Source organism: Tachyglossus aculeatus, chromosome 17, assembly GCF_015852505.1.
Source record: "Tachyglossus aculeatus isolate mTacAcu1 chromosome 17, mTacAcu1.pri, whole genome shotgun sequence".
NCBI classification, from domain to species: domain Eukaryota; kingdom Metazoa; phylum Chordata; class Mammalia; order Monotremata; family Tachyglossidae; genus Tachyglossus; species Tachyglossus aculeatus.
In genome coordinates, this window is record NC_052082.1 from 5,547,505 (window position 1) to 5,571,392 (window position 23,888).

The 23,888-nt window shown below is 39.8% G+C and overlaps 1 protein-coding gene across 10 annotated transcripts in view; it reads right to left on the reverse strand.

Moving 5' to 3' along the window:
- Positions 1-12,038: 12,038 nt before the first annotated feature.
- Positions 12,039-23,888, reverse strand: part of EPHA5 (EPH receptor A5) — a 381,267-nt gene continuing 369,417 nt past the window's right edge. For 7 of the 10 annotated variants that reach the window (XM_038759034.1, XM_038759031.1, XM_038759030.1 and 4 more), the window contains 2 exons: positions 22,553-22,708; positions 12,039-14,534 (listed from right to left, as the gene is read on the reverse strand). In XM_038759034.1, coding sequence (XP_038614962.1) covers positions 14,429-14,534; positions 22,553-22,708 — 262 coding nt within the window. In that variant the 3' untranslated portion in view covers positions 12,039-14,428. Of the gene's footprint in view, positions 14,535-14,644; positions 14,724-21,077; positions 22,709-23,888 lie in introns of those variants that run through there. The other 3 variants (XM_038759036.1, XM_038759029.1, XM_038759035.1) reach the window with 2 other exon arrangements.

The following is a 23,888-nucleotide window of genomic DNA, read 5'->3' on the forward strand; positions in this document are numbered from 1 at the left end:
TCATCAAGTGCTAGAAAGGGTAACACTTGGGGTATTGTGGCTGGCCTCTGATTGGGAAGTCTGAGTGAGCCTTGAAGTTCTCAATTTCCCTCCTTGAAAGATCTGAAAGTGAAGGTTTTCTTCTCAGATATTCAGTTTTGCGAACCTCATTACAGAAACACTGTTGGGCATTTTCATTTCACGTATTCCCCTGCTACTTTTTCTAGCTACCTCTATTTTCCCAGAAATGCCTGATGCTTCTTTAAAATGCATTTGGGTTGGTAACAACTGTGACCCAGAGAAAATCTGATAGTTCAATTTAATTTTACTTCACTCTAATTGTCCTCTAACTCCCAGTGACTCACACTTTCCACTAGGCCAGGATGCTTCTCTATTTAAAAAAAAAAAAGCTCTGCATTAAGCCTCTTGTACTGAATGTAAGCTCACCGTGGGCAGGGATTGTCACTCTTTATTATGGTATTGTACTTTGCCAAGCAATTATTACAGTGCTCTGCACACCATAAATGCTTAATAAATACGATCAAATGAATGAATGAGGTGAAAAAGAGGGAAGAGGTAGAAGCAGAGAGAAGAGGTTCCAGCTGTCTAGAAAGGAATACAAGCCTCCGTGTTTGGGATCATGACTTGCTTTGATTCTTGTGCATGAAAGGAAGATTAAGCATCCCATTACCCAAATAAATGGTTGACTTTCACTGCTGTTGGAATGCTATTTAGCTGTACCAATACTTGCCTCTAATTTGGAATAGATTACAGATGCTACATCGAATAATCTATCAATTGGCTATTTTGCACCCAGGCCCCCTTCCCACAAAAAAAGATCATTTTCCACACTCTACACAATTGGCGCAGATTCTGGCATTTCCCAACCTGATGACAAAAAGATTTCCCAGAGATATCAGAGGTCACATCTGGAAAAGTATCTTATCATGTGGTTTCATTTTTGCTCTGCCTTGAGGTTCTCTTTTCTCCTAGGAGATAAGTCGGGGTGGCATAAAGCCCACAACCACCGGGAGAGTATGTTGATGAAGTGAAGATGACTAACCGCCCTTGGAATGAGCTGATTTTTTTCAGAAAAGAAAATGGACAAACAATCCTAGCTCTATACTTTCTTCCTGATGAGGCGGCTACCTGGCGACAATAAGTATCCATTTACAACAGACATGATGTGGTGTCTTTTGTTGTTCAGTCCAGACTTAAAAAAAAAAAAAATCTGTGTGACCTAAGTGAAGAGGGCAAAGCTAAAGTGAATTATAATTGACAGGCTTGTATGGATTTTTTTCTTTCTTCTTTGGGGTCATCAACCTTAAACTCTTTAGGAAATTGAGTGAGATTTCGCTTGGACTCTAGAAGATGGAGATATCGTTTTTAGTTGAACCACAGAAGGGGTCTAAGCATTATTTCAGATTTTTCTCAATAGTAATAATAGCATATCGAGGTGATCTCTATGTACTTTTAATGATCCATTTGGACCCTCGAGAGATAATTCAGATAGCCAATGGGGTGAGGAGCCAGGAAGGAGATGCATAGGTGTATTGCAGTTATAAAATGAATCAGTGGACAACGTGATGTGCACAAAACTCAGATGAGTCATTTTCTTCCCCAACCTTCCACTGAGCTTCTCTCACCTCACTTGACCTTCCTTTGCCTCAGTTCCTTCATCTGTCAAATGGGGATAAAATACTTGCTCTCTCTCCATAGACTGTTGAGCCCTGAGTGGGACAGGAACTGTCTGATCTGATTATCTTGCATCTAGCTCAGCACTTGGCACAAAATAATTACTCAAGGAATATTGTAATAAGCATCCTCAGCTTAACATCCACAATCTTCTGGGAACTGGAATTTGGACATCCCAAAATTTGACCTCCCATACATCTTCTCTCCCCACTACACTAATAATGGCTTAATAATAATAATAATAATAACAATAATAATAGCATTTATTAAGTGCTTCTTGTGTGCAAAGCACTATTCTAAGAGCTGGGGAGGTTAGGAGGTGATCAGGTCATCCTATGGGGAGCTCACAGTCTTAATCCCCATTTTACAGATGAGGTAACTGAGACACAGAAAAGTTAAGTGGCTTGCCCAAAGTCACACAGCTGACAATTGGCGTAGCCATAATTTGAACCCATGACCTCTGACTCCAAAGCCCAGGCTCTGTCCACTGAGCCAGGTTGCTTAAGAAACCAAAAAGATACCCAAAATTGAATGATGTCTTGCTATCATTTTTTCCAACAAAGATAATGTATCCAGCCTAGGACAATGCTATTTCCTAAGTAATATTCCCTCACACCCGGCTTTTGACTTTTTGACAGAATTATCACTAACTATTATAGGAATAATAGCAATAATTGGTGGATTTTTTGAAGTGCTTACTGGGGGCCCATCACTGTACTAAATTCTGGAGTAGAAATGACACAGATCAGGCACAATCCCTGTTCTATATGTCTAATCATTTAATCCTCATTTTGTGGGTGATTAAACTGAGGCATAGATAAATTAAGTGAGTTACCCAAGATCACAGAAAAGGCAAATCCCGGTAATAGTTGTGGGTGGTATTTGTTAAATGATTACTATGCGCCAGACACTGTACTAAGTAAGAGCTGGGGTGGATACAACCAAATTGGGCTGGACACAGACCCATCCCACATGGGGCTCAAAGTCTCAATCTCCATTGTACAGATAAGGTAACTGAGGCACAGAGAAGTAAAGTGACTTGACCAAGGTCATACAGCAGACAAGTGACGGAGCCAGGATTAGAATCCATGACCTATCCACTACATCAACAAATAGAACCTATGTCTTCTGTCAGCCCTACAGTCTTTCCATTAGGCCACAACATTCTCATCATGGATCGATCGTAGAATTAGCATGGATTTATGCGCTAACTACAATGATTCATTCTAATATGGTGACCGTCCACTCATCTCTACTCGCCTCTCTCCCAACACAGAGTCAGAGTAAATCAAAAACATGACAGAATGAAATATCATATCCCTAGCATTAGGAAGAAAGGTACAGTTTGCTGTCAATTACAAAGTGATCAGCAGCTATAAATATCAGGATATCAGGTAGGACTCAGTTTCTATCAGTCTTTAACATGCCCCAAAGCAAAATAAATTACTGTTAGATGTTCAGTGCCTAGGAAATGATACTAGTTCAATTTTGTGGGCAAGAGATTAGCCCAATGTGGATGGCAGGCCCAAAGGGAAGAAATCAAAGTTTCTGTCACTGGAACGCAAAGGATTTGCAGGCTTAACTCCTACTTTCTTTGTATTTTTTTCCCCCTCTTTGTTTCTTATCCGGGTTTAATTTCCTTTATGCCATTTCAGGTTATTTATCACAAAACATCTCTGTTTTCTCCCTTCTGGTACAAGCAGAAACTGGGACTGTCTCTTTTGGAAATATAATTACTAGGTCTTTATTACAGAGACATTACCGCTCCAGATTCGTATTATAATATTTGTATTGTAATCATCTGTGTGTGTGTGTGTGTGTGTGTGTGTGTGTGTGTGTGTGTGTTAGGCAGAAAAAAGCCTCCACACCCTATTTTTACATTCCTTTTGTAATTCTGTTTATATAGCAGAAATAAATGTTCTGAATAGCTCAGATACGATGAGGATGATTGGAACTTTATTACAAAATACTTGGAGTTCTTTCAGTTGTTAGTTTTTTAAATTTCCTTTCAAAAAGGAAGATTGGATAATGGTGTGTTTTATTTACTATTTTAGTCACGACTATAGAATGCATTGTCCTAACTTACTGAGATCTTCAGAATGCCAATCTTTGAGCAATACTTATCCATATTTCAGGTGAATATTAATAATCATCATTGCACTTATGCCTCAACTTTCACCTAGAAAGCACCTTACAACTACTAATGGTTTTCAACCCACACCTTCAAGAGATCAGCCTGGGCAATAATGCCCAAGATAAAAGGCCAAAAAAAAATTGGTGAAGGCAAGTGCCCCTAATTGTTTTCAGGAAATCAGTAGGTTAAAGAGTAGTCAGTGTTAAAGAGTAGGGGAAGTTAATACTTAGAAAATAGGGTGAATGCATCAATTTGTAGTTTTCTCAGAACTTCTGAGGTAGTAGTTGGAAGAAGGGATATGACCGGGTGAGTAGAAATGTTAATTATTAGTATTAGTATCTGTAATGCCAATAAAGATAATTATGGTATTTGTTAAGTGCTGCGGTGGATACAAGCAAATCAAGTTGGACAGTATTCAATCAATCAATCAATCAATCAATCGTATTTATTGAGCGCTTACTATGTGCAGAGCACTGTACTAAGCGCTTGGGAAGTACAAATTGGCATCACATAGAGATGCCCAACAGTGGGCTCACAGTCTAAAAGGGGGAGACAGAGAACAGAACCAAACATACCAACAAAATAAAATAAGTAGGATAGAAATGTACAAGTAAAATAAATAAATGAATAAATAAATAGAGTAATAAATATGTACAACCATATATACATATATACAGGTGCTGTGGGGAAGGGAAGGAGGTAAGATGGGGGGATGGAGAGGGGGACGAGGGGGAGAGGAAAGAAGGGGCTCAGTCTGGGAAGGCCTCCTGGAGGAGGTGAGCTCTCAGCAGGGCCTTGAAGGGAGGAAGAGAGCTAGCTTGGCGGATGGGCAGAGGGAGGGCATTCCAGGCCCGGGGGATGACGTGGGCTGGGGGTCGATGGCGGGACAGGCGAGAGCGAGGTACGGTGAGGAGATTAGTGGTGGAGGAGCGGAGGGTGCGGGCTGGGCTGGAGAAGGAGAGAAGGGAGGTGAGGTAGGAGGGGGCGAGGGGATGGATGGACAGCCTGGAAGCCCAGGGTGAGGAGTTTCTGCCTGATGCGCAGATTGATCGGTAGCCATTGGAGGTTTTTGAGGAGGGGAGTAATATGTCCAGAGCGTTTCTGGACAAAGATAATCTGGGCAGCAGCATGAAGTATGGATTGAAGTGGAGAGAGACACGAGGATGGGAGATCAGAGAGAAGGCTAGTGCAGTAGTCCAGACGGGATAGGATGAGAGCTTGAATGAGCAGGGTAGCGGTTTGGATGGAGAGGAAAGGGAGGATCTTGGCACTGTTGCGGAGCTGAGACCGGCAGGTTTTGGTGACGGCTCAGATGTGAGGGGTGAATGAGAGAGCAGAGTCGAGGATGACACCAAGGTTGCGGGCTTGTGAGACGGGAAGGATGGTAGTGCCGTCAACAGAGATGGGAAAGTCAGGGAGAGGACAAGGTTTGGGAGGGAAGACAAGGAGCTCAGTCTTCGACATGTTGAGCTTTAGGTGGCGGGCGGACATCCAGATGGAGATGTCCTGAAGGCAGGAGGAGATGCGAGCCTGGAGGGAGGGGGAGAGAGCAGGGGCAGAGATGTAAATCTGGGTGTCATGTGGGATTCACAGTCTTAGCATGGCTCAGTGGAAAGAGCACAGGCTTGGGAATCAGAGGTCGTGGGTTCAAATCCCAGCTCTGCCAATTGTCAGCTGTGTGACTTTGGGCAAGTCACTTAACTTTTCTGGGCCTCAGTTACCTCACCTGTAAAATGGGGATTAAGACTGTGAGCCCCATGTGGGACAACCTGATCACCTTATATCCTTCCCAGCGCTTAGAACAGTGCTTTGCACATAGTAAGTGCTTAACAAATGCCATCATTTATTTCTTTATTTTTTATTTAATCCCCATTTTACAGATGAGGGAACTGAGGCCCAGGGAAGTGAAGTGACTCACCCAAGGTCATGCAGCAGACAAGTGGAAGATCTGGAATTTGAACCCATGACCTTAATTAGGTGACCTTAGTTAACTGGAGCACTCTGTGGCCTGGAAGCAGTAGTATTAATCAATCAATTGTATTTATTGAGTACTTACTGGGTGCAGAGCTCTGCCCTGAACATGTGGGAGAGCACAACACGATAACATAATAGACACATTCACCACCCACAGTGAGTTTATAGTCTAGTAGTAAGTAAAGAAGCAGCATGGCTCAGTGGAAAGAGCACAGGCTTTGGAGTCAGAGGTCATGGGTTCAAATCCCAGCTCCGCCAATTGTCAGCTGTGTGACTCTGGGCAAGTCACTTAACTTCTCTGTGCCTCACTTACCTCATCTGTAAAATGGGGATTAAGCCTGTGAGCCCCCCGTGGGACAACCTGATCACCTTGTAACCTCCCCAACACTTAGAACAGTGCTTTGCACATAGTAAGCACTTAATAAATACCATTATTATTATTATTATTAGTAGTAGTAGTAGTAGTAGTAGTAAGGGCTTGGGAGAGAAGAGGGCAATGCAGCTAGCAGACAAGTTCTCAGCCCACAACTAGCCCAAAACATCTCTCCATCAATACAGCTATGCTTAATCTTTAATTTCCACCTTACAGAGAAACAAATGTATGTCATATTAAAAATGCGTAGCACCCAAGACACAAATCTGGAGACCCAATATCCTTAATTTGTTATGATTGTTGCTGAATCTTTTCCTGAATGGACAATTGTTCAGCTGTCCAAAGCACTTGACACACACATGGTTGTAAACATATGCGGGAAGGCATGGAAAACAAAATTGCCATTTCATGAGATCTGAATTTTTTTTTTAATGGTATTTGTTAAGTACTTACTCTGTTGCCAGGCACTGTACTTTACTAAGCATTGGGGTTGATTCAAGCTAATCAGGTTGGACAAAGTGCATGTCTCACGTGGGGTTCACAGTCTTAATCTCCACTTTACAGATGAAGTAAGAGAGGCCCAGAGAAGTTAAGTGACTCACCCATGGTCACACAGCATTGAAATGGCAGATCTGGGATTAGAGTCCAGATCCTCTGACTCCCAAGTCCTCTGCTCTGAACTGCGGGAAGTGCTACTCCAGCAACTTCTAAATTCAGATCTGAGGTACTGCAGGGGCATTGGGTATCCTCAAAACTCACCCCTCCCTTTTGTCTATTGCATTTATGATCTACGCAGACTCCAAAGATATGAAAATGGGACACCTTCAATAAAGGATAGATCCATAGGTTAGAATAAGGTGAACCATTCTACTTTTACCCAAAGCGAACCTGCAGATGATCTCTAGACATCTTGAAAATGCTACTGTTAAGACCCCATGGGAGTGCTTTCTTTCAGACACAAAAATAATATTCAAAATTCTCTCTGCCAGCAGTATCACAAAGCCCTAGCTGAATTGTCAGAAAAGAATGTGAGTTCTCTACAAGTGACTTTTGTGTTCTTTGAAATGTGAAATTTAGAGTCCCACATGTCATGACTTTAGGATTGGATATGCTAGGTATCCCAGCATTACAATATAACAGCGGCTCAAATGTCTTCAGATCAGTAGGCTTTGTCAGGAAAATGTCTGGCAGAAAAAAAAATGCTTTTGAGCCACGATGGACAGTATCTACACCCCTTTCAAGTCTGAGGAGCTGTGAGGGTTTCTCGACGGAAGAAATATAAGACTTGTAACCCAGCAGCAATGCCAGTTAAGAAACGTAGTGAGACAGGGAAGAACCAGAGAAGAGCTGTAAGTCATCAGCTTGTATAATGACCATGTATTCCATTCTCTGGGTTTTTATAATTGAAAAATATTCATCTGTGGAGGTGGACACAGCAATCTTGTAACATTAGGATCAGCCTCTGAGTTGTTTTCTTTCTTTTTCCCTTTCTCGACAATTGAATAATTAAATGAAAAGGATCAGTAATTAACCTCTTCCACCACAGAGTGTGGTACGCCTACTTTCAGAATCATTAGCGAACTCGGAAACTCCTGCTTCTCCCAGGGAGGCTTGTGCAATTATTCCAGGGTGTGGGCTCCCGGCTGTGACAGGTGATGATGAGTCCTAAAAGGTTGCTTGGAAGAGCAATGCTTTCCTAAGGTGATACCAGCCCCGCTCAGCAGCCTGGGCAATTTGTATACTGTGCAATTAGTTTCTCTGGTTGTAGCTGCTTGGAGCAAACCTGGTTTTGGAGAAAGTCGTTTTGGAAAATTCTATTTAAGGTTATAGTCCTATATTAGACTTACAGTCTCAATCCCCATTTTGCAGATGAGACAACAAAGGCCCAGAGAATAATAATAAAATAATGGCATTTATTAAGTGCTGACTATGGGCAAAGCACTGTTATAAGCACTGGGGTGTTTACAAGGTGATCAGGTTGTCCCACATGGGGCTCACAGTCTTAATCTCTATTTTACAGACAAGGTAACTGAGGCCCAGAGAAGTTAAGTGACTTGCCCAAAGTCACACAACTGACAAGTGGTGGAGCCCATGATTTGAACCCATGACTTCTGACTCCAAAGCCCGGGCTCTTTCCACTGAGCCACGCTGCTTCTCAGAGAAGTGAAGTGACTCACCCAAGGTCATGTGGCAGACAAGTGGAGGAGCCAGAATTAGATCCCAGGTCCTTCTGTTTCTCAGGCTTAGGCTCTATCTACGAGGCCACACTGCTTCTCACCATGATGTGAGGAGTGATGAAGTCTGCATTCCCTGGAAATATTTCGAGAAGCAGGGAAGGTGGAAAGAGTACAGACTTGGAAGTCAGAGGAACTGGATTACAATTTTACCTCCGCCACTTGACTGCTGAATGACCTTCAGCAAGTCACTTAGCTTCTCTGTGCCACTGGTTCCTAATCTTTAAAATGGGGACTCAACACCTGTCTCACTCCCGCTTGGACTGTGAGCCCCATGTGGGAATGGAACTGTACCCCATCTGATAATCTTGCATCTACTCCAGCGCTTTGTACAGTTCTTGGCATATGCCAAGTGCTTAACAAATACCAGCAATGTTGTTAACACTTTTATTTAAAGAGAAAAGTGAGAAATTCTCTTGTGGATGTGAATACTGAGACCAGCTGTTCCTGTATGAGAACAGAGAAGGCTACTTTATAAGGGTATGGAGATGGCTCACATCCTCACATCCTTACTCAACTGAAGGAACTATATAACCTCTCTATCCTGTGGAATCATCATCATCATCAATCGTATTTATTGAGCACTTACTGTGTGCAGAGCACTGTACTAAGCGCTTGGGAAGTACAAGTTGGCAACATATAGAGACAGTCCCTACCCAACAGTGGGCTCACAGTCTAAAAGAATGTGGATTATTAAGTCATTCTTCTACCAGAAAATGAATCGGGTAGAAGAGAGCTGAAATCTCTAGGGGTGCTCAGAACAAAAACTGAGAATGTACCATTAGTGGATTTTGTGAACTCTATAGGCCATGGACCAAAGCTGGAGAGATCTGGGCACAGTAAATTTGATTGATGGACTGATTGATTCCTGGACAATTCCTGGACAATGAGAAGCATGGTGGATATGATAGCAGAGCCCAGACCTCCGTAATTGTAACCCTATCAATTTTTCATTCAATCATATTTATTGAGTACTTACTGTGTGCAGAGCACTGTACAATCAATGAGTAGACAATACGTAGAGAGTCAAAACCCAAAGAAAACATTGCCTTTTCCTTTCTATCATTCCAAGGAGTTTTGCATCAGACAAAACAACCAATTATACTGTTATTCCAAGTTTTTTATTATTTTTATGAAAAAATATAAAATTTCATATCTTACACTACAAAAACACATACACAAACAAAACACACACAGAGCATAAAATGAAAGGGACATGAAATAAATACAGTGATGCTAAGCCTTCTAGGAGTTAAACTCCAAAGCAGTGAGATTGGGCTTTCCTGATTCTCATCACAAACCACAGAAATGCTAAGACCTTTGTTCCTGGACTGCCTGGATGAACATATTAATAACATGACTGAGACTAAAAGTTACTCTCAGGCTGCTAGCGATGTCATTCACACACGTCTTAATGACTAATTGCCCAATAGGAGCAGTCTAAAGAACTACAATTTCTGACCACTGGGACTTCTACATTTTATACCCAGCGCTTAGAACAGTGCTTTGCACATAGTAAGCGCTTAATAAATGCCATTATTATTTATTGTTTATATGCAACACTGAATAAATACTACTTGTTGATCATCCTCATTTTTTTGTCCATCTACATTTAGAAGGAATAAATACAGTCCGACTGATTTTTTTTCCATCAGTCTTTTTCATAAAAACAGATGCCTTCTCAAAGCATCACATAGAGGTCATTCTAAACAAGAGCTTGCATGGATCACGCTTTGAGGCCTCCTCCTTTATGAAAAGAAACTTCTTAATTGCCAGTCCCTTCAAATGATCACCATTAGCAGCAAAATGTACTGGAAAAAAGTAATCTATATCACATCTGTGCTATGGGATTGGACAGACAAAAATGGCTTGTCTTATTCTAGGAATGAACTCCAAGTAAAGCTAACATTTTAATTCTGGTTATTGAACATCACTATTATTTTACTGTATGTAACATATGTCATTTCTTTCTTTAAGTTTAAACATCTGGATAATACCAGTAAAGACAGCTATGTTTAGCTTTCTTTTCTCTCACCCCTATGGTTAGAAAGAACAAAACCAGAAAAAAATATTGTAATGACCTCCATCTACTGTATAATAATATATACATAAGTTTCTAATACCTGATTTAATCCCAGGCTTCTACTATCCAATACCTTGTGTTAGAATCAAAAATACCTTCCAAAGGCAACTTTTTTTTTCATTTGTGCTTTGCATGACCCTCTTTGTATTGGAGATAAAATAAAGACAAATATTTTGTCCATTTCTTCACTCTCAAGTTTAGTAGATAAGGAGTAGATTTGTAACACATAAGTGCTTAGAGACACAAACTATTTTTCCCTAAAAAATTCAAAGTGGAGGTCAGTTTTGTTTTGTTTTTCCATGTTTTCTTAAATCCACATTGGTTTAGGGCAGTAAGAGGTTTGTTTTGTTTTTTTTTCCACTAAGTTAGTTCCAACATGGACTCTTTAGACCATACTGGAAACGTGATCCTCACCTTAATTCCTGAACGATAAGAACACTGTATAAGCAGGAGAAATACATTATAAGGAAAGACAATGTACTTTAGAAAAAAATCGTTGAAAGAAGAAAAATAATCAAGGCCTGTACATTTTGTATATATGATGTATATACTTTATCAGTTAAAAAACGAACAACTTAGAATCATTCAAATATAACGGAGCCAGAAACAGGAATCAAAATCGAGTTCCGATCGATAAAACTAATAATTGTTTGACCTCAGCTGATAGTGATAAGTCATAGTCTCTTTCATGCTTCCTATTATTTTCCAAAGTCCAGCAGGCAGAAAAATACGAATAACCCAAAGATATTGCCAATGACAGCTCCAATAGTGTTATTCATTATCTGACAAATCTTCTTTATGTGCTAAAATTGTCATGTCTCAGTTTTATTTTGGGGGGCCTGGCGGCTGACAAAATGAAACAATAAGATGGGAAATCACACAATCAAGACTTCTCCAACCTTCCCCTGTCTCACTGCATTTCATGAAAGCCATCTTTCCAGTTTTCCCCTGTTTTCCATTTCACACATTGATATATGAGTTTGGCACCTCTCCAATTGGTGACACGTCCAGTGGTGAACAAATGTATCAGGAAAGTATTTGTTCCAACTTCTATGCCTAGGTTTGATTTGGGAAGAAAAATAAATGATAAAACCACTCTCCTTTCCCCCCATTCAGGTCCTGATGACATTTGTGGAAGAGATACAAGGGTGACACAATGTCAACATCCCCTCAAAGAGACCCATATATTTAGGTGGATCATTTTTCAAGTCACGTTCTCTGTGATTTTTTCCCATCCCTAGGTGCAGTTCCAAGCGAGCATCGTGGGAGCCGTCAGCGGAAGAAACATCAATAGACTCATGTTAGAGGATGGGAAAGAGTTCCAAATTATGAGATGGCCACTCTTTTTCATGGGAAGTGCTTTGCCCCAGTGATGTTAAGATCCCGGGAGAAGCAGCGGAGTGGAAAGAGCACGGGCTTGGGACTCAGAGGTCGTGGGTTCTAATCCTGGCTCTGCTGCTTATCAGCTGCGTGACTTTGGGCAAGTCACTTAACTTCTCTTTGCCTCAATTACCTCATCTGTAAAATGGGGATTAAGGCTGTGAGCCCTACCTGGGATAACCCGTATTTCCCCCAGTGCTTAGAACAGTCCTTCGCACATAGTAAGCCCTTAACAAACACCGTCATTATTATTCACCAGTTGTTTTAAATGTGAGGAGGAAGTCCAAAGACAGGCCAGTGGATCTGGGATAGGTGAAAAACTTTAAGGGGGCACTCTGCTGAAAGGGAATAGGGGCAACTGCCTCCCTGGGAAAGCACCTAAGCACTTATTACCATTATTTCAAGAAATGCAACTGTAGAGTCCTACGCAAACCCCATCCATCTGGAAAAATGAATAGTCAATTGTCAAAGGCTACTTTTATCATTCAGATTCATTTTTAAACAATTCAACCAGGTACAGCATAATTCCATAATAAACCAAAAAAAAAAACTCTGCTTCAGTTCACTGAAATATGTAAATTGAAATGCTAGTGATAATGATCTGTCCACACAGTGAATATTTGAAAGGGAAAAGGCCCCTGGGCAAAGCTTACCCTCAGATGCCTATCTGCTGGTATAGCGGGTAAACTCCTAATTCACTTCTTTGCCCCCCTCTTAATCCCCACCTTTTGGCTGGCAGAGAGCAGGAATGGGACTCAAGATCATATAGATATTTGTTCAGCACCCTGGAACAAGATTTAGATTGGGAAGGAGGTTGAGTGTATTAGCTAAAAGGAGGTGTTTGCATTCTCTGCGGAATCATCCATTTTTATTTTTGTCTCTTCCTCCTGCCACCGCAGAGAAATCTAGAGTTGGCTGCAGGTCACAGGTATAGATTCCTCCCATCAATGTCAACCCTGCCATGTATTAGTAGATTGGAAGATCAGAATTTTAATTGGTCTGACCTTTTAGGCAAATTTGCTCAACATGATTCTATTGCTTTATTCTTTCCAAACACGGAGAGTGTTGGATTAGGCCACTCTCAGACATAGATATGGTGTGACGCCTACTTCTCAAATAGAGACTAGTCATGAGAAGGTCCAAAAAGGAAATGATTTTCAGGTAATCAGGTGCCAAAGCCCTCTGTTCTCAATCATCTCCAATGCTGGGTAAGAGATGGAATCACACACTACACAAGCAGCTATCCGCAAATGCAAATTGGGTTAAAGAAAACTTCCGCATCAAACTGAAAGGTAGTTATCATTACCGTGCTGCTTTAATATCAAAGCTCCTATGGCAAAACCATTGCCGGAACTGCTTAAAAAGGATTAACACTTAGGGGTAAATATCTGGTGTCGGGCACATGCTTGTAACAACGTTAATGGAAACTTGCACTGCTAAATCCCTATCCATCTCACTCCAATGTGCCCTTTGGTGTCAACTTGGCCTGACAAGATATTTTCAGGGCTTTAGAATGGCAAAATTTCTGACAGTGGAGTAAGATTAATGGTTGGCAGAACTGCATTGTCACAGATATAACAAAGTGTTTTTAAAAAAGTCAAAGGGGATTTAATTCCATTTTAGTTTCTGTGAGTGGACTGGGAGCTTTGACATCTTTTCGGCACTTAGAACAAAAGGAGAGGAGCTCACTTCCTCTATAGACCTCCTGCTCTTTCCTCTCACATGTCTACTTTAAACTCCCCAATTTTTTTTTCAATTTTTAAAAATCTAAATAGAAAAAGTACAGAGTGACAGCGCGTACGTGCGCACGCAGACACACACACACACACAAGAAAAAAAAACACCACCCCACAGAAAACTCCCAATGTGTACCAGGGTATGTAGCAAACTGTACATTATATACAGATTCAATATGTATCAATCTCCGGAAGAGCAAACTAAAAGCAATTCTATAACACAGAAAAATAAATATACACCCTGTATTGGATCTGTCATTGACCAAGCAACATTTTTATACACTACTCTCTAATACTTCAGGCTGTGTAACAGCATTTTAAATTTACAAAACAAGATATCCTATCAAGAAATAATCTAATGATATTGCTCTTCAATACACTTTTGTAGACATTTCAGATGGAGTGAACTTCAGGAAACTGCAGCTTCAGATAGTCCACAAATGGCTTCAAAACATTTCCTTTTTATGTAAGTTCTTGGAAGAATGAACATATGCTGCCTTAATTCAGTATAGAAAGGTACTTTGTATGTTCCATGTACAGACAGAGAGCTGTGGGAAGGCTTTTGTTTTCAGCTAAAGCATAATAGAATGGTTAACCTCCACTACAGTATGCCCATTTCCATGTTCCATGCATGAAATATTTAACTTCATGAAAATGAAGACACAAAGAGGAAGAAAAGGAAATTTTAGTCAAACATGGATTATAAATTACATGACTGGGATCGGTGCTGTTCTTAGTTTTAGAAATCACAGAATTTCCTTTTTTTTTTGTTCAACTCAATCTCGGGGCTACGTTACAAAGTGCAGGTTGATCACTTGAGGAAGTGAAATGGAAAGTGAGTTACACAGGTTGCATCCCATTTACCATCTGGACCTTCATTTCTTGAAGACTGTTCATTATCTTCTTCTGGTGACCGACAAGAGTCACTCCGAGCCGCCTCAAATCCCTGCGTGAAGAGAGCACACATTGGAGGGATGTATTTATTTAATTCGGAGTACACCTCAATATTTCAAACTGATTTTCACACAGACAAAGTAATAACCACATATGTAGGACCTTATTTAGCTGACATCCTTTGGGTATTGTCCATGAGTCAAATTTAAAAAGGCAGATTCCACTATCCCATCTGGAAGATCTGTTCGCACACGGAAATGGAAATTGAAACATTCCAGATATATAACAAGACACACATTGACCCGTGAACATATTGTTGGTTTGGAGCATTTGCAATGTGGGCATTTAAGAGGGCATGCATTGAATTTGTACACAGAAGAAAATTTCCACTTGAAAACAGATACACATTTGCACTATACAAGTTCAAAGACCCTGTAATATACAGAAGGAATCATGGCTAAAATTCATGTACATGTATCGGCAAATAATGATTTTTCCTATTGGTTACATCAAAGATGCAAAAGTTGAACGATTTCAAACAAGTTTTCAGGGACCGAATTCATCTGACGTCACAACGGCTGTAACCCAGATAACACCATTTCCAGAGTGTTTTTTGAAAATTCCATTTTAATGAGGAAATACCTTTTTCCGTTTGGAAATACCATGGAGCATATTTTGGAATCAGAGAGCATTCAGAAGATTGTTTGGTATTAGAAACAATCTGAACCGAGATGGCTCCTTGATTACTTGTGTGTCAAAATCAATCTCGTTAATAAAAAGCACCACAGAGTTATTTAGAGTAGAGTGTGGTTATATAGCTCACCCATTTAAGACAGCATGTTACAGAACTGGAGTTTAGAGTGCATGATTCTGTAGACTATTTCATAAAACTATCAACTTTCAAACTCAGCACAGTACAATTATTCTCAGAAAGCACAAAGCTTGAGGAATTCTAAGCAACTCTTGATATTAAAATCATTTGCTTTCATAGCAGAATTACACCTTTATTTTTTTTGGTACTTGTTAGGCACTTACTATGTTCCAGGCACTTTACTAAGTGCTGGAATAGATACTAGTTAATCATGATGGGCATAGTCCATGTCTCCCATGGGGCTCACAGTCTTTATTTGCATTTTACAGATGAGGTAACTCAAGCACAGAGAAGTGAAGTGAACTGCCCAAGGTCACACAACAAGATGGGTGGAGGAGCCAGGATTAGAACTCAAGTCATTCTGACTCCCAGCCCACACTCTATCAATTAGGCAACACTGCTTCCATGACATATGTGAGATATACTTAGGCAGGTGTGAGCACATCACTTTGAGATTGTGAGCTCCCTGGGGGTAGATGAGCATCTCATCTCCTGCATACTTCCCCAAGCATTAGTATCTTTCATAATATTTAGAAGATGCTCCGTATCACAGACCAGATTGGAATTGCCTTCAATCCATCAAACAATCAATCAATCAGTGGTATTCATTGAGTGCTTACTAAGTGCAGAGCACTGTACTAAGTGCTTGGGAAAGTAATCTCAATGGTATTTTTTGAGAGAGTACAATACTAAAGGCAGAATTGGTAGACATGTTCCCTGCCCACAGCGAGCTTTGAAATTCATCCATTTCTCTTCTCCCCAACCATATGGGAAGTAAGAAATGCTGATGATCAAAAGCAGAAAACTTGTCTTACATTACTCACATATTGTTGCTTTTCTTCTTCAACAATCATAATGTTGATTTTAGAGTGTAAGTTCATCAACTCTGTTGTTCTGTGCTCTCCCAAGTGCTTAACATAGTGCCCTCCTTACAGTAAACATGCAATAATTATTTATCTTTAAATTTCTATCAGTTCATTTTGAGATTTTGTAGTTGTTTCTTTATGCATGCCTGCATGCAAGAAAATATTTTGTACCACCCTAATCTGGATGTATTTTAATAGTTCTCTTTCTTGTCATTTTTCTGTTACTTGTCTTGCATTAGTTTTGGTATTCAGCTCCTTAAAATCCTTGAAAATCCATTTTCAACCCTCCAAAAATATAAATGTTACCCCAAATCCTTTGAGTTTACTTTCTTCTAATAGCATACAGTTTACCCTAAATGATTGTGGCTAACTACTGATGTGGGTCCTGAAATGTGGTTCAACATTTTGAAGAATATGCACTTCCTATTACTTCAGCTCACATGACAACCAGTAGTCTGTAACATTGGATAAGACTGTGGGCTACAGTTCTGATTTCTTTGTTAATGTGAAAATGCAACCTGCCCTTCAGAGAAATGCACATAGTCATTTTTGTTTTAAATACATTGCCTTTATCCTTTGGAACCAGAATGGCCTTTATGTCCAGTGATACATTTTAAGCCTGAGGCCAATCCTGGTGTACATGAAGAAGTCACAAACATGGAAAGAGGATATTGAATCACACACATTCATTCACACATCACGAGGAATGAAGTGTGAATTTTAATGCTTCCAAAGTTGTCTACCTTTTTCGGCACCTGACCTTTCCTTTCCAGCTCTCTCAAATTGTATAAAGGTTTGGAAAATAACATGATTACCATTATAATGAAAGAACATGTAAGGATAATACTGTAAGGTGGATTTTTTTAAAACGAAGGTCAGAAGTCACCACATTTTCTATCCTTATAAAGTTTTATTGGCAAGAAAATCCATTTTTCAGAAAAGTTCACTCATCCATCCTTTCATGAGCCATTGTACAACACAGGAGACCTGAAAATGTACGAGTAAAGAGAGTAATTCTTCAAAAATACTCCATATATTCCTAATCAGGAAGTAAGAGAGTGCCTTAAGGCGTTATTCTTTTAATTAGTTTCACTTTTACAACTTGTGCTATTACTGAGGCCTTTAAAAACGCAATTTTTGATATCATGAATTTATATTTTTCTGTGCAAATCGTCATTTTACCGGATATAGTGACAATTTCAAAATCAATCAATCAATCAATAACATTTATGGAGTGTTTACTGTGTACAGAGCACTTTACACAGACCACTGTACTAAGAGTTTGGGAGAGCACAATATAACGAGGTTGGTAGTAATGTTCCCTCCCAACAAAGAGCGCACAGTCTAGAGGAGGAGAAAATGAAGGGCATTTGATGAAATAAGAACATCTTCACTAGTAATGACTTTGTTTCTGCCACGAGTTCTATTTGTGAGGGTCTTTACTAAAAGCTTTTGGATCCAGAGCCAGGCCTGTCATTGCCCATTTAATGGTTCTTTACAACACAGAACTGCGAGAAGACATGGAAAGTTGCCCAAGTGCAATGTTCTTGTCTAATCATTTGGCTTCTGTGATTTCTTCCTGGTGGAAACAAGCAGTTATCTTAAGCATTACAGCCTATTTACTATGAGCAAAATACGTATTTTAGCAGAAATTTCTGAATACAAACGTGGCTTAGTGGAAAGAGCCCAGGCTTGGGAGTCAGAGGTCATGGATTCTAATCCCGGCTCCACCACTTTTCAGCTATGTGACTTTGGGCAAGTCACTTAACTTCTCTGTGCCTCAATTACCTCACCTGTAAAATGGGGATTAAGACTGCAAACCCCAAATGGGACAACCTGATCACCTGTCCCAGTGCTTAGAACAGTGCTTGGCACATAGTAAGCGCTTAACAAATACCATCATCATCATCATTATTATAATTAGAAAGAACTGTAGATTTACTGCTTCAGTAGGGGGTAGTATTAAATTCCTTCTTTAGGACTGGTCCCATGCATTTCTTTATCATTTCACTGCAGTACCCAAAACAGGGAGTATTGTTACTTGTTTATTTCCAGAGTTTAATTTATCAAGAGGAAATGGCCAGGAGAATGATATCTGAATGAAATTAGCCAAAGTCTACCTCAATTACTTAGGGATCAATTATTCAGCCTTCCTCTCACCTGTCCTTTACTTTTCACTTTGCCACCTTTTGTGATAGTGCTGGCAGTGTGGCATTCTAATCCCAGATCCACCACTTGCCTGCTGTGTGACATTGTACAAGTCACTTACACTTCTCTGTGCCTCAGTTACAACATCTGTAAACTGGGCATTTAGTCCATCTCCTGATTTATACTGTGAGCTCCATGTGAAATAGGGACTCTGTCCAACTTTATTACCTTGCATCTACTCTAGATCTTAGTACATAGCAAGAGTTTAGCATGTACCGTAAAGAAACAAAACAAACAAAACCAAACAATGGACTGTCTGGATATTTGGAGTTCTTTCAGTCCCTCCTTTGTTGCTCAGAATTTTGGAACAAACCTTACACTTTCCTCTTATTGAATTGTAAACTCCTTAAGGGGAAGGACCATTTTTTAAAATACAAATTCATGTGTAATAATATCATATAACCACAGGTATTCATTTATTTAGTCATTCAATTGTATTTATTGAGCGCTTACTGTGTGCAGAGCACTGTACTAAGCACTTGGGAAGTACAAGTTGGCAACATATAGAGACGTTCCCTACCCAACAGCGGCCTCACAGTCTAAATAAATGTGATATGGCAACGAAGAAATCATTTGGTTATTATTATTTACACATCTATTCAGATTGTTAAATGGTCTCGTATAGTTTAACATTGATGTTCACTTTGCATATATGGTAAATTGTTTATCACATACGTTAACTCATTTTGAGGAATCTTGGCTCTGAAAAATCAAAAGTGGACTACTGAAGGATGACTGGAACTTCAAAAGGCAGTTCGTCATCCTGAATTTATATTTCTGGATTAAATATGCAAGTTTTCTGAAACTCAAACTCTAAGGCTTGTAGTGATCATCATAGTTCAAAGTGTGTGCTATCAGTAATCTCACAATTACTGTTTTTAATGTTTATATTTTAATATCAGGTAGAAGTCAATTTTTAAAACTGAAGAGAAGGCAGAATTAAAAGATTCAATGAGACTGTGGCACTCAGCCTTTTACAATAACTCAAAAGGAGTGTTGCCTAGTGGAGAATGAACAAACCTGGAAGTCAGAGGACCTGAGTTCTAATCCCAGCTCCTCCACTTCTCTGCTCTGTGACCTAGAGCAAGTCACTTAAAGTCTCTGTGTCACACTTACCTCATCTATAAATGCGATTAAATCCTACTGCCTCCTATTTAGACTGTGAGCCCCACGTGGGACAGGGTCTGTGTCCAACCTGAAAAATGTGTATCTACCCCGGAGTTTAGAATGTGTTTGGCATGTACTATGCACTTAACAAGTATCAATAATGAAAAAAATATGCACGAGCAATTTTGGAAAAAATTTAAGTGGCAAACTGAATATCTGTGGTCACCTTAAATAGATCAAAATCCTTGACTGAAAACATTAGACTGAATCTTATTTAAATTGCTAGTAGTAATAATCTGGATTTGAAGTACTTCTAAGGACAACAAGATAAGAACCACTAATTCTGTTAGGGCCTGAGCATTTGGTTATTTATCTTTATTGTTTAAATCTTAGCTCTGGTGAAGGAGACTGAATTCAGCATTGTTTAGGTCATCCTGTTTCCCTTGGGTAGCTGTCATCCCATTCCCTGGCAATGTCCCCAGTTATAATGCTCCATTTTGTAAAACCCTCTGCTTGAAGATTGGCTCCACATTCATTTATAACCCTGGTGATAGGCTCACATTCATTCCGCTAAAAAGCATTTGAACAAATTCAGCACCTTTTCCTTTTCAAATCTTATCTGCCCCTGTAGTTCATTCCATACTTCCTTGTGTCCTGACAGCTGCATCCTGCACAATGATTATATTCGGGATGAAGGATAAGTGACATTTCTATTTTTTATTCTTCCTCTCCTACATCTACTATGCAATGTGTGCTTCTTCTTTTATGAGCTACTTAGCATTCGGGTTTTGATGAAAATGTTCTTGCCAATTAGTGGAGACATACAGAAACTACACCACTGAAAATGGGAATTAATTCTCGGCAGACTGCCATTTTGAGAATCTCACAAGATGGTGGCTATTTTAGGGGCAGTGGGCCTGGCAGAAGTGGAAAGCAGACCAATGATGTGAAATTAACAAAGTCTTTGAAATCGTAGAGCTGTCCAAACATGCTCAATTGCACACTGCTTTCCCACTTACAGCATTAGAAGAGGCAAAGAAAATAGGTCAGGGACAGAGACGTCGGAGATTGGGAAGCATTGAAAGTAGAGGACTGGGTTCGTGCATGGAAAAACAAAAGAAAATATTGAGAAGAAGAAAGGGGTGAACACCAAAGCCAACTGAGTGGAAAGGGGAAGAAAAATGGTGGGAAAATGTCATAAATGGGTAAAGGATTATGGCCAAAACAAGCCAACCAAAAAACCCAAAGAGTAAGGTAAGGGGGAAAAGATTGACTAGGTAATCTTCTAAAAATGAGAGCACATATGCAAAAGAAAAGTAAGAAACAGTTAAAGTTCAGTTGGGAGGATGAAGATAAAAATGTGAATTCTGTTTCTGGGAGTGCAGTCCATACAAGTAGATGAAAGGGACGGATCCAGAAGTTAGCACAACATTAGTATTTGTCGTAACGATAAAACTTCCAAGAGGAGATGGATAGAGCAGACAGGCGTTGGGGTTAGTTATAGAAGAGCATGTTTTTAAAGACAAAAGGAGACATCATTTAATGCAAATCTTTTTATTGTACATTTACAATAATCTGACATAGGGTAGAAGAAATACCTACAGTATCATTTTAATATAAAATGACAAATAATGTATTTAATAAATTAAAATGACAAATTTTACTGAAAAATTAAATACCAATCATGTATAAATATTTTTAAATCAATTGTATTTTTTTTTTCAGTTCACTACTTGCAAAGTAGCATTTTCTATGAGTTCTGTAGCATCCTGAATCTGGGCACAGGCCCACAATATGATTGGATGGATAGGGTTGGGTGGTGAGGTGATTGATTTATTGAGTAGTCCAGGCTGGGATTTTAGACCTGGAGAATTGTGAGCATGGAAAATGGGACAGATGGAGGTTGTGGGTTTGATTAGCACAGAACAATGCAGCAGTCCACCCTGCAGGAAAGATGAATTGCTGATAAGATGAACCACAGTGGGTATTTTCTTTTTTTTTTTTTTTTTTTTGGAGGGGTGAAGAAAGGGAAAATGTGGTATGCAAATGAAGTATGGTAAAGAAGGGGATTTGAAGGCAGGATGCAATGTTGGAGAGTATTTTACCACTTTTCTTTAACCTTCTCCCTCTAAAGGTTTTTAATCTGGGAATTTATCCCGCTATCCACAGTAGTTGGAAGCTTTATCTTTAGCTCCTGAAATGTGGAATGCCCAATTTCAGCATAATCTAGACAGACCCACCTTGATGATGGTGAAGTTTCAGAAATGACAAAGATGGGGGAAAGATGATTACATATACAGAACAGGTTATAAAATGCAAACAAACAAACCACCCCAGGGATTTTACCAATTAATTGCAGTGATTTTCACGTAATAGGATTTGATCTTAGGCGTGCAAACATCAAAGAGTACAATTAGGTCCACAGAGCTTGTCCTGAATAGCTAATCAAAGTGCTATTCTTGCACTGCTAGAGTACAAAGGGTACAACCTACCAATCAAACATGAAAACGTCCCCCAGATGGCTTTCTAAAAAAAACTGAGTCTGTTGTCTCTTGGGTATCTATCACATAGAGTGGAAATCACGAGGGGTATGATTGGTTCCTTCCATTTTTGACATTTTGTATCGGGTGAGCCATACCAATTGTGCTTACAGTTTGTATTTACAGTCATATTACATTGCTCATAAGTACTCATATAAAAACCGTGTCAAGAAAAACACATCTTTTTTTTCACAACACAAAGCAGCAGTATGATGCCAAAGTACTGGTGTTTCGAGTATTCCTCGGTTCTGGCAATAAGTAACATTGATGCTAGATTCAAACTCTACCATGCATTTGTTAACAACGGTACAGACTTAAAAAAAAAAAAAGATGAGGCTTCTTAGGAAGCTGCTGAGCATGACCAAAGGAAATTTAGGCTCCTCCCTCCTTCCCCTCCCCCCCTCCACTTCCACACTGGTTTTCCAAAAATTTGCTCCTCCCTGCAAATTAGGTGAAAATGATCAGAAAAATTACTCACTCCAAGGTCACCTGAGCCACAGCGTCCATTGAACTGTATCCGTTTTCCATGAAAATCTCGGTATATCGTCCCATTTTGATTGCTTCCAGCCATTCACCTACTGATCTGTAGGCTCCGGTTCCAAGGGTCCCATGTTCTACTAATAAATTGGACACTCTAAAACAGATGAGAGGGAGATATTCAAATGTAAAGACCAAAATCCCCATGTTGACCTTTCGCGTGCTAAACAGGATCGTATGTTTAAGATCTGCAATCAAACTTTGCAGGAGATGGGCAGGAAGGTGAAATAATAGATAAATATCGATGTGTGTCCTTTGGGGGGGTGTTCAAAGAAGGCTCTTAGATGAGGAATCGATTCATCCATGGGAACAGGTCTGGGTGAAATGAACAACGAATGAGAGGTAGTGATCATTAAACTCACAAAAATTGTCTTTGCTGCGCTGTGTGGTGTGTTTGCTTTGAGAAATGCCTTGGGCTGTTTTCATTTCTACCCTTCATTATCATGAACTTTTTGGAAGTCTCCACTCTTTATAAAAATAAATGGATACATAACACCCATTTCTGAATCTGAGTGTGTGAGGAAGAGTAGGTGGGGTACTTTCCATGCGCTTAGTACCATGCTCTGCACACATTAAGCGCACACTAAATACAATTAATGCATGAATACCAGAATTCCACCAGGCTAATCAAGACTGTGAGCCTGTTGTTGGGTAGGGATTGTCTCTATCTGTTACCAAATTATACTTTCCAAGAATATAGTACAGTGCTCTGCACACAGTAAGTGCTCAATAAATACGATTGAGTGATTGAATGAATAATCTGCTATTATGTAGATGGAACAGCTTGATGCGACTGGAGAGATAGAACTACCCTCTAATACAAGCATTCTGGGTTATGTTTAAGCAATCCGCTTCTGCTTACTATTTATCTGTTTCCAAGGACCAAGAGTAATTTTTATTTATGGCATTTGTTAAGCGCTTACTATGTGACAGGGATTTGTACTAAGTGCCTGGGCAGATACAAGCTTATCAGATGAAACACAGTCCAGGTTCCACTTGGGGCTTGCTGCCTTAATCCTCATTTTACAAATAAAGAAACAGAGGCATAGAGAATAATAATAATAATAATAATAATAATAATAATAATAATATAATGGCATTTATTAAGTACTTACTATGTTCAAAGCACTGTTCTAAGCACTGGGGAGGTTACAAGGTCATTAGGCTGTCCCATGGGGGGCTCACAGTCTTCATTCCCATTTTACAGATGAGGTAACTGAGGCCCAGAGTAGTTAAGTGACTTGCCCAAAGTCACACAGCTGACACTTGGCGGAGGC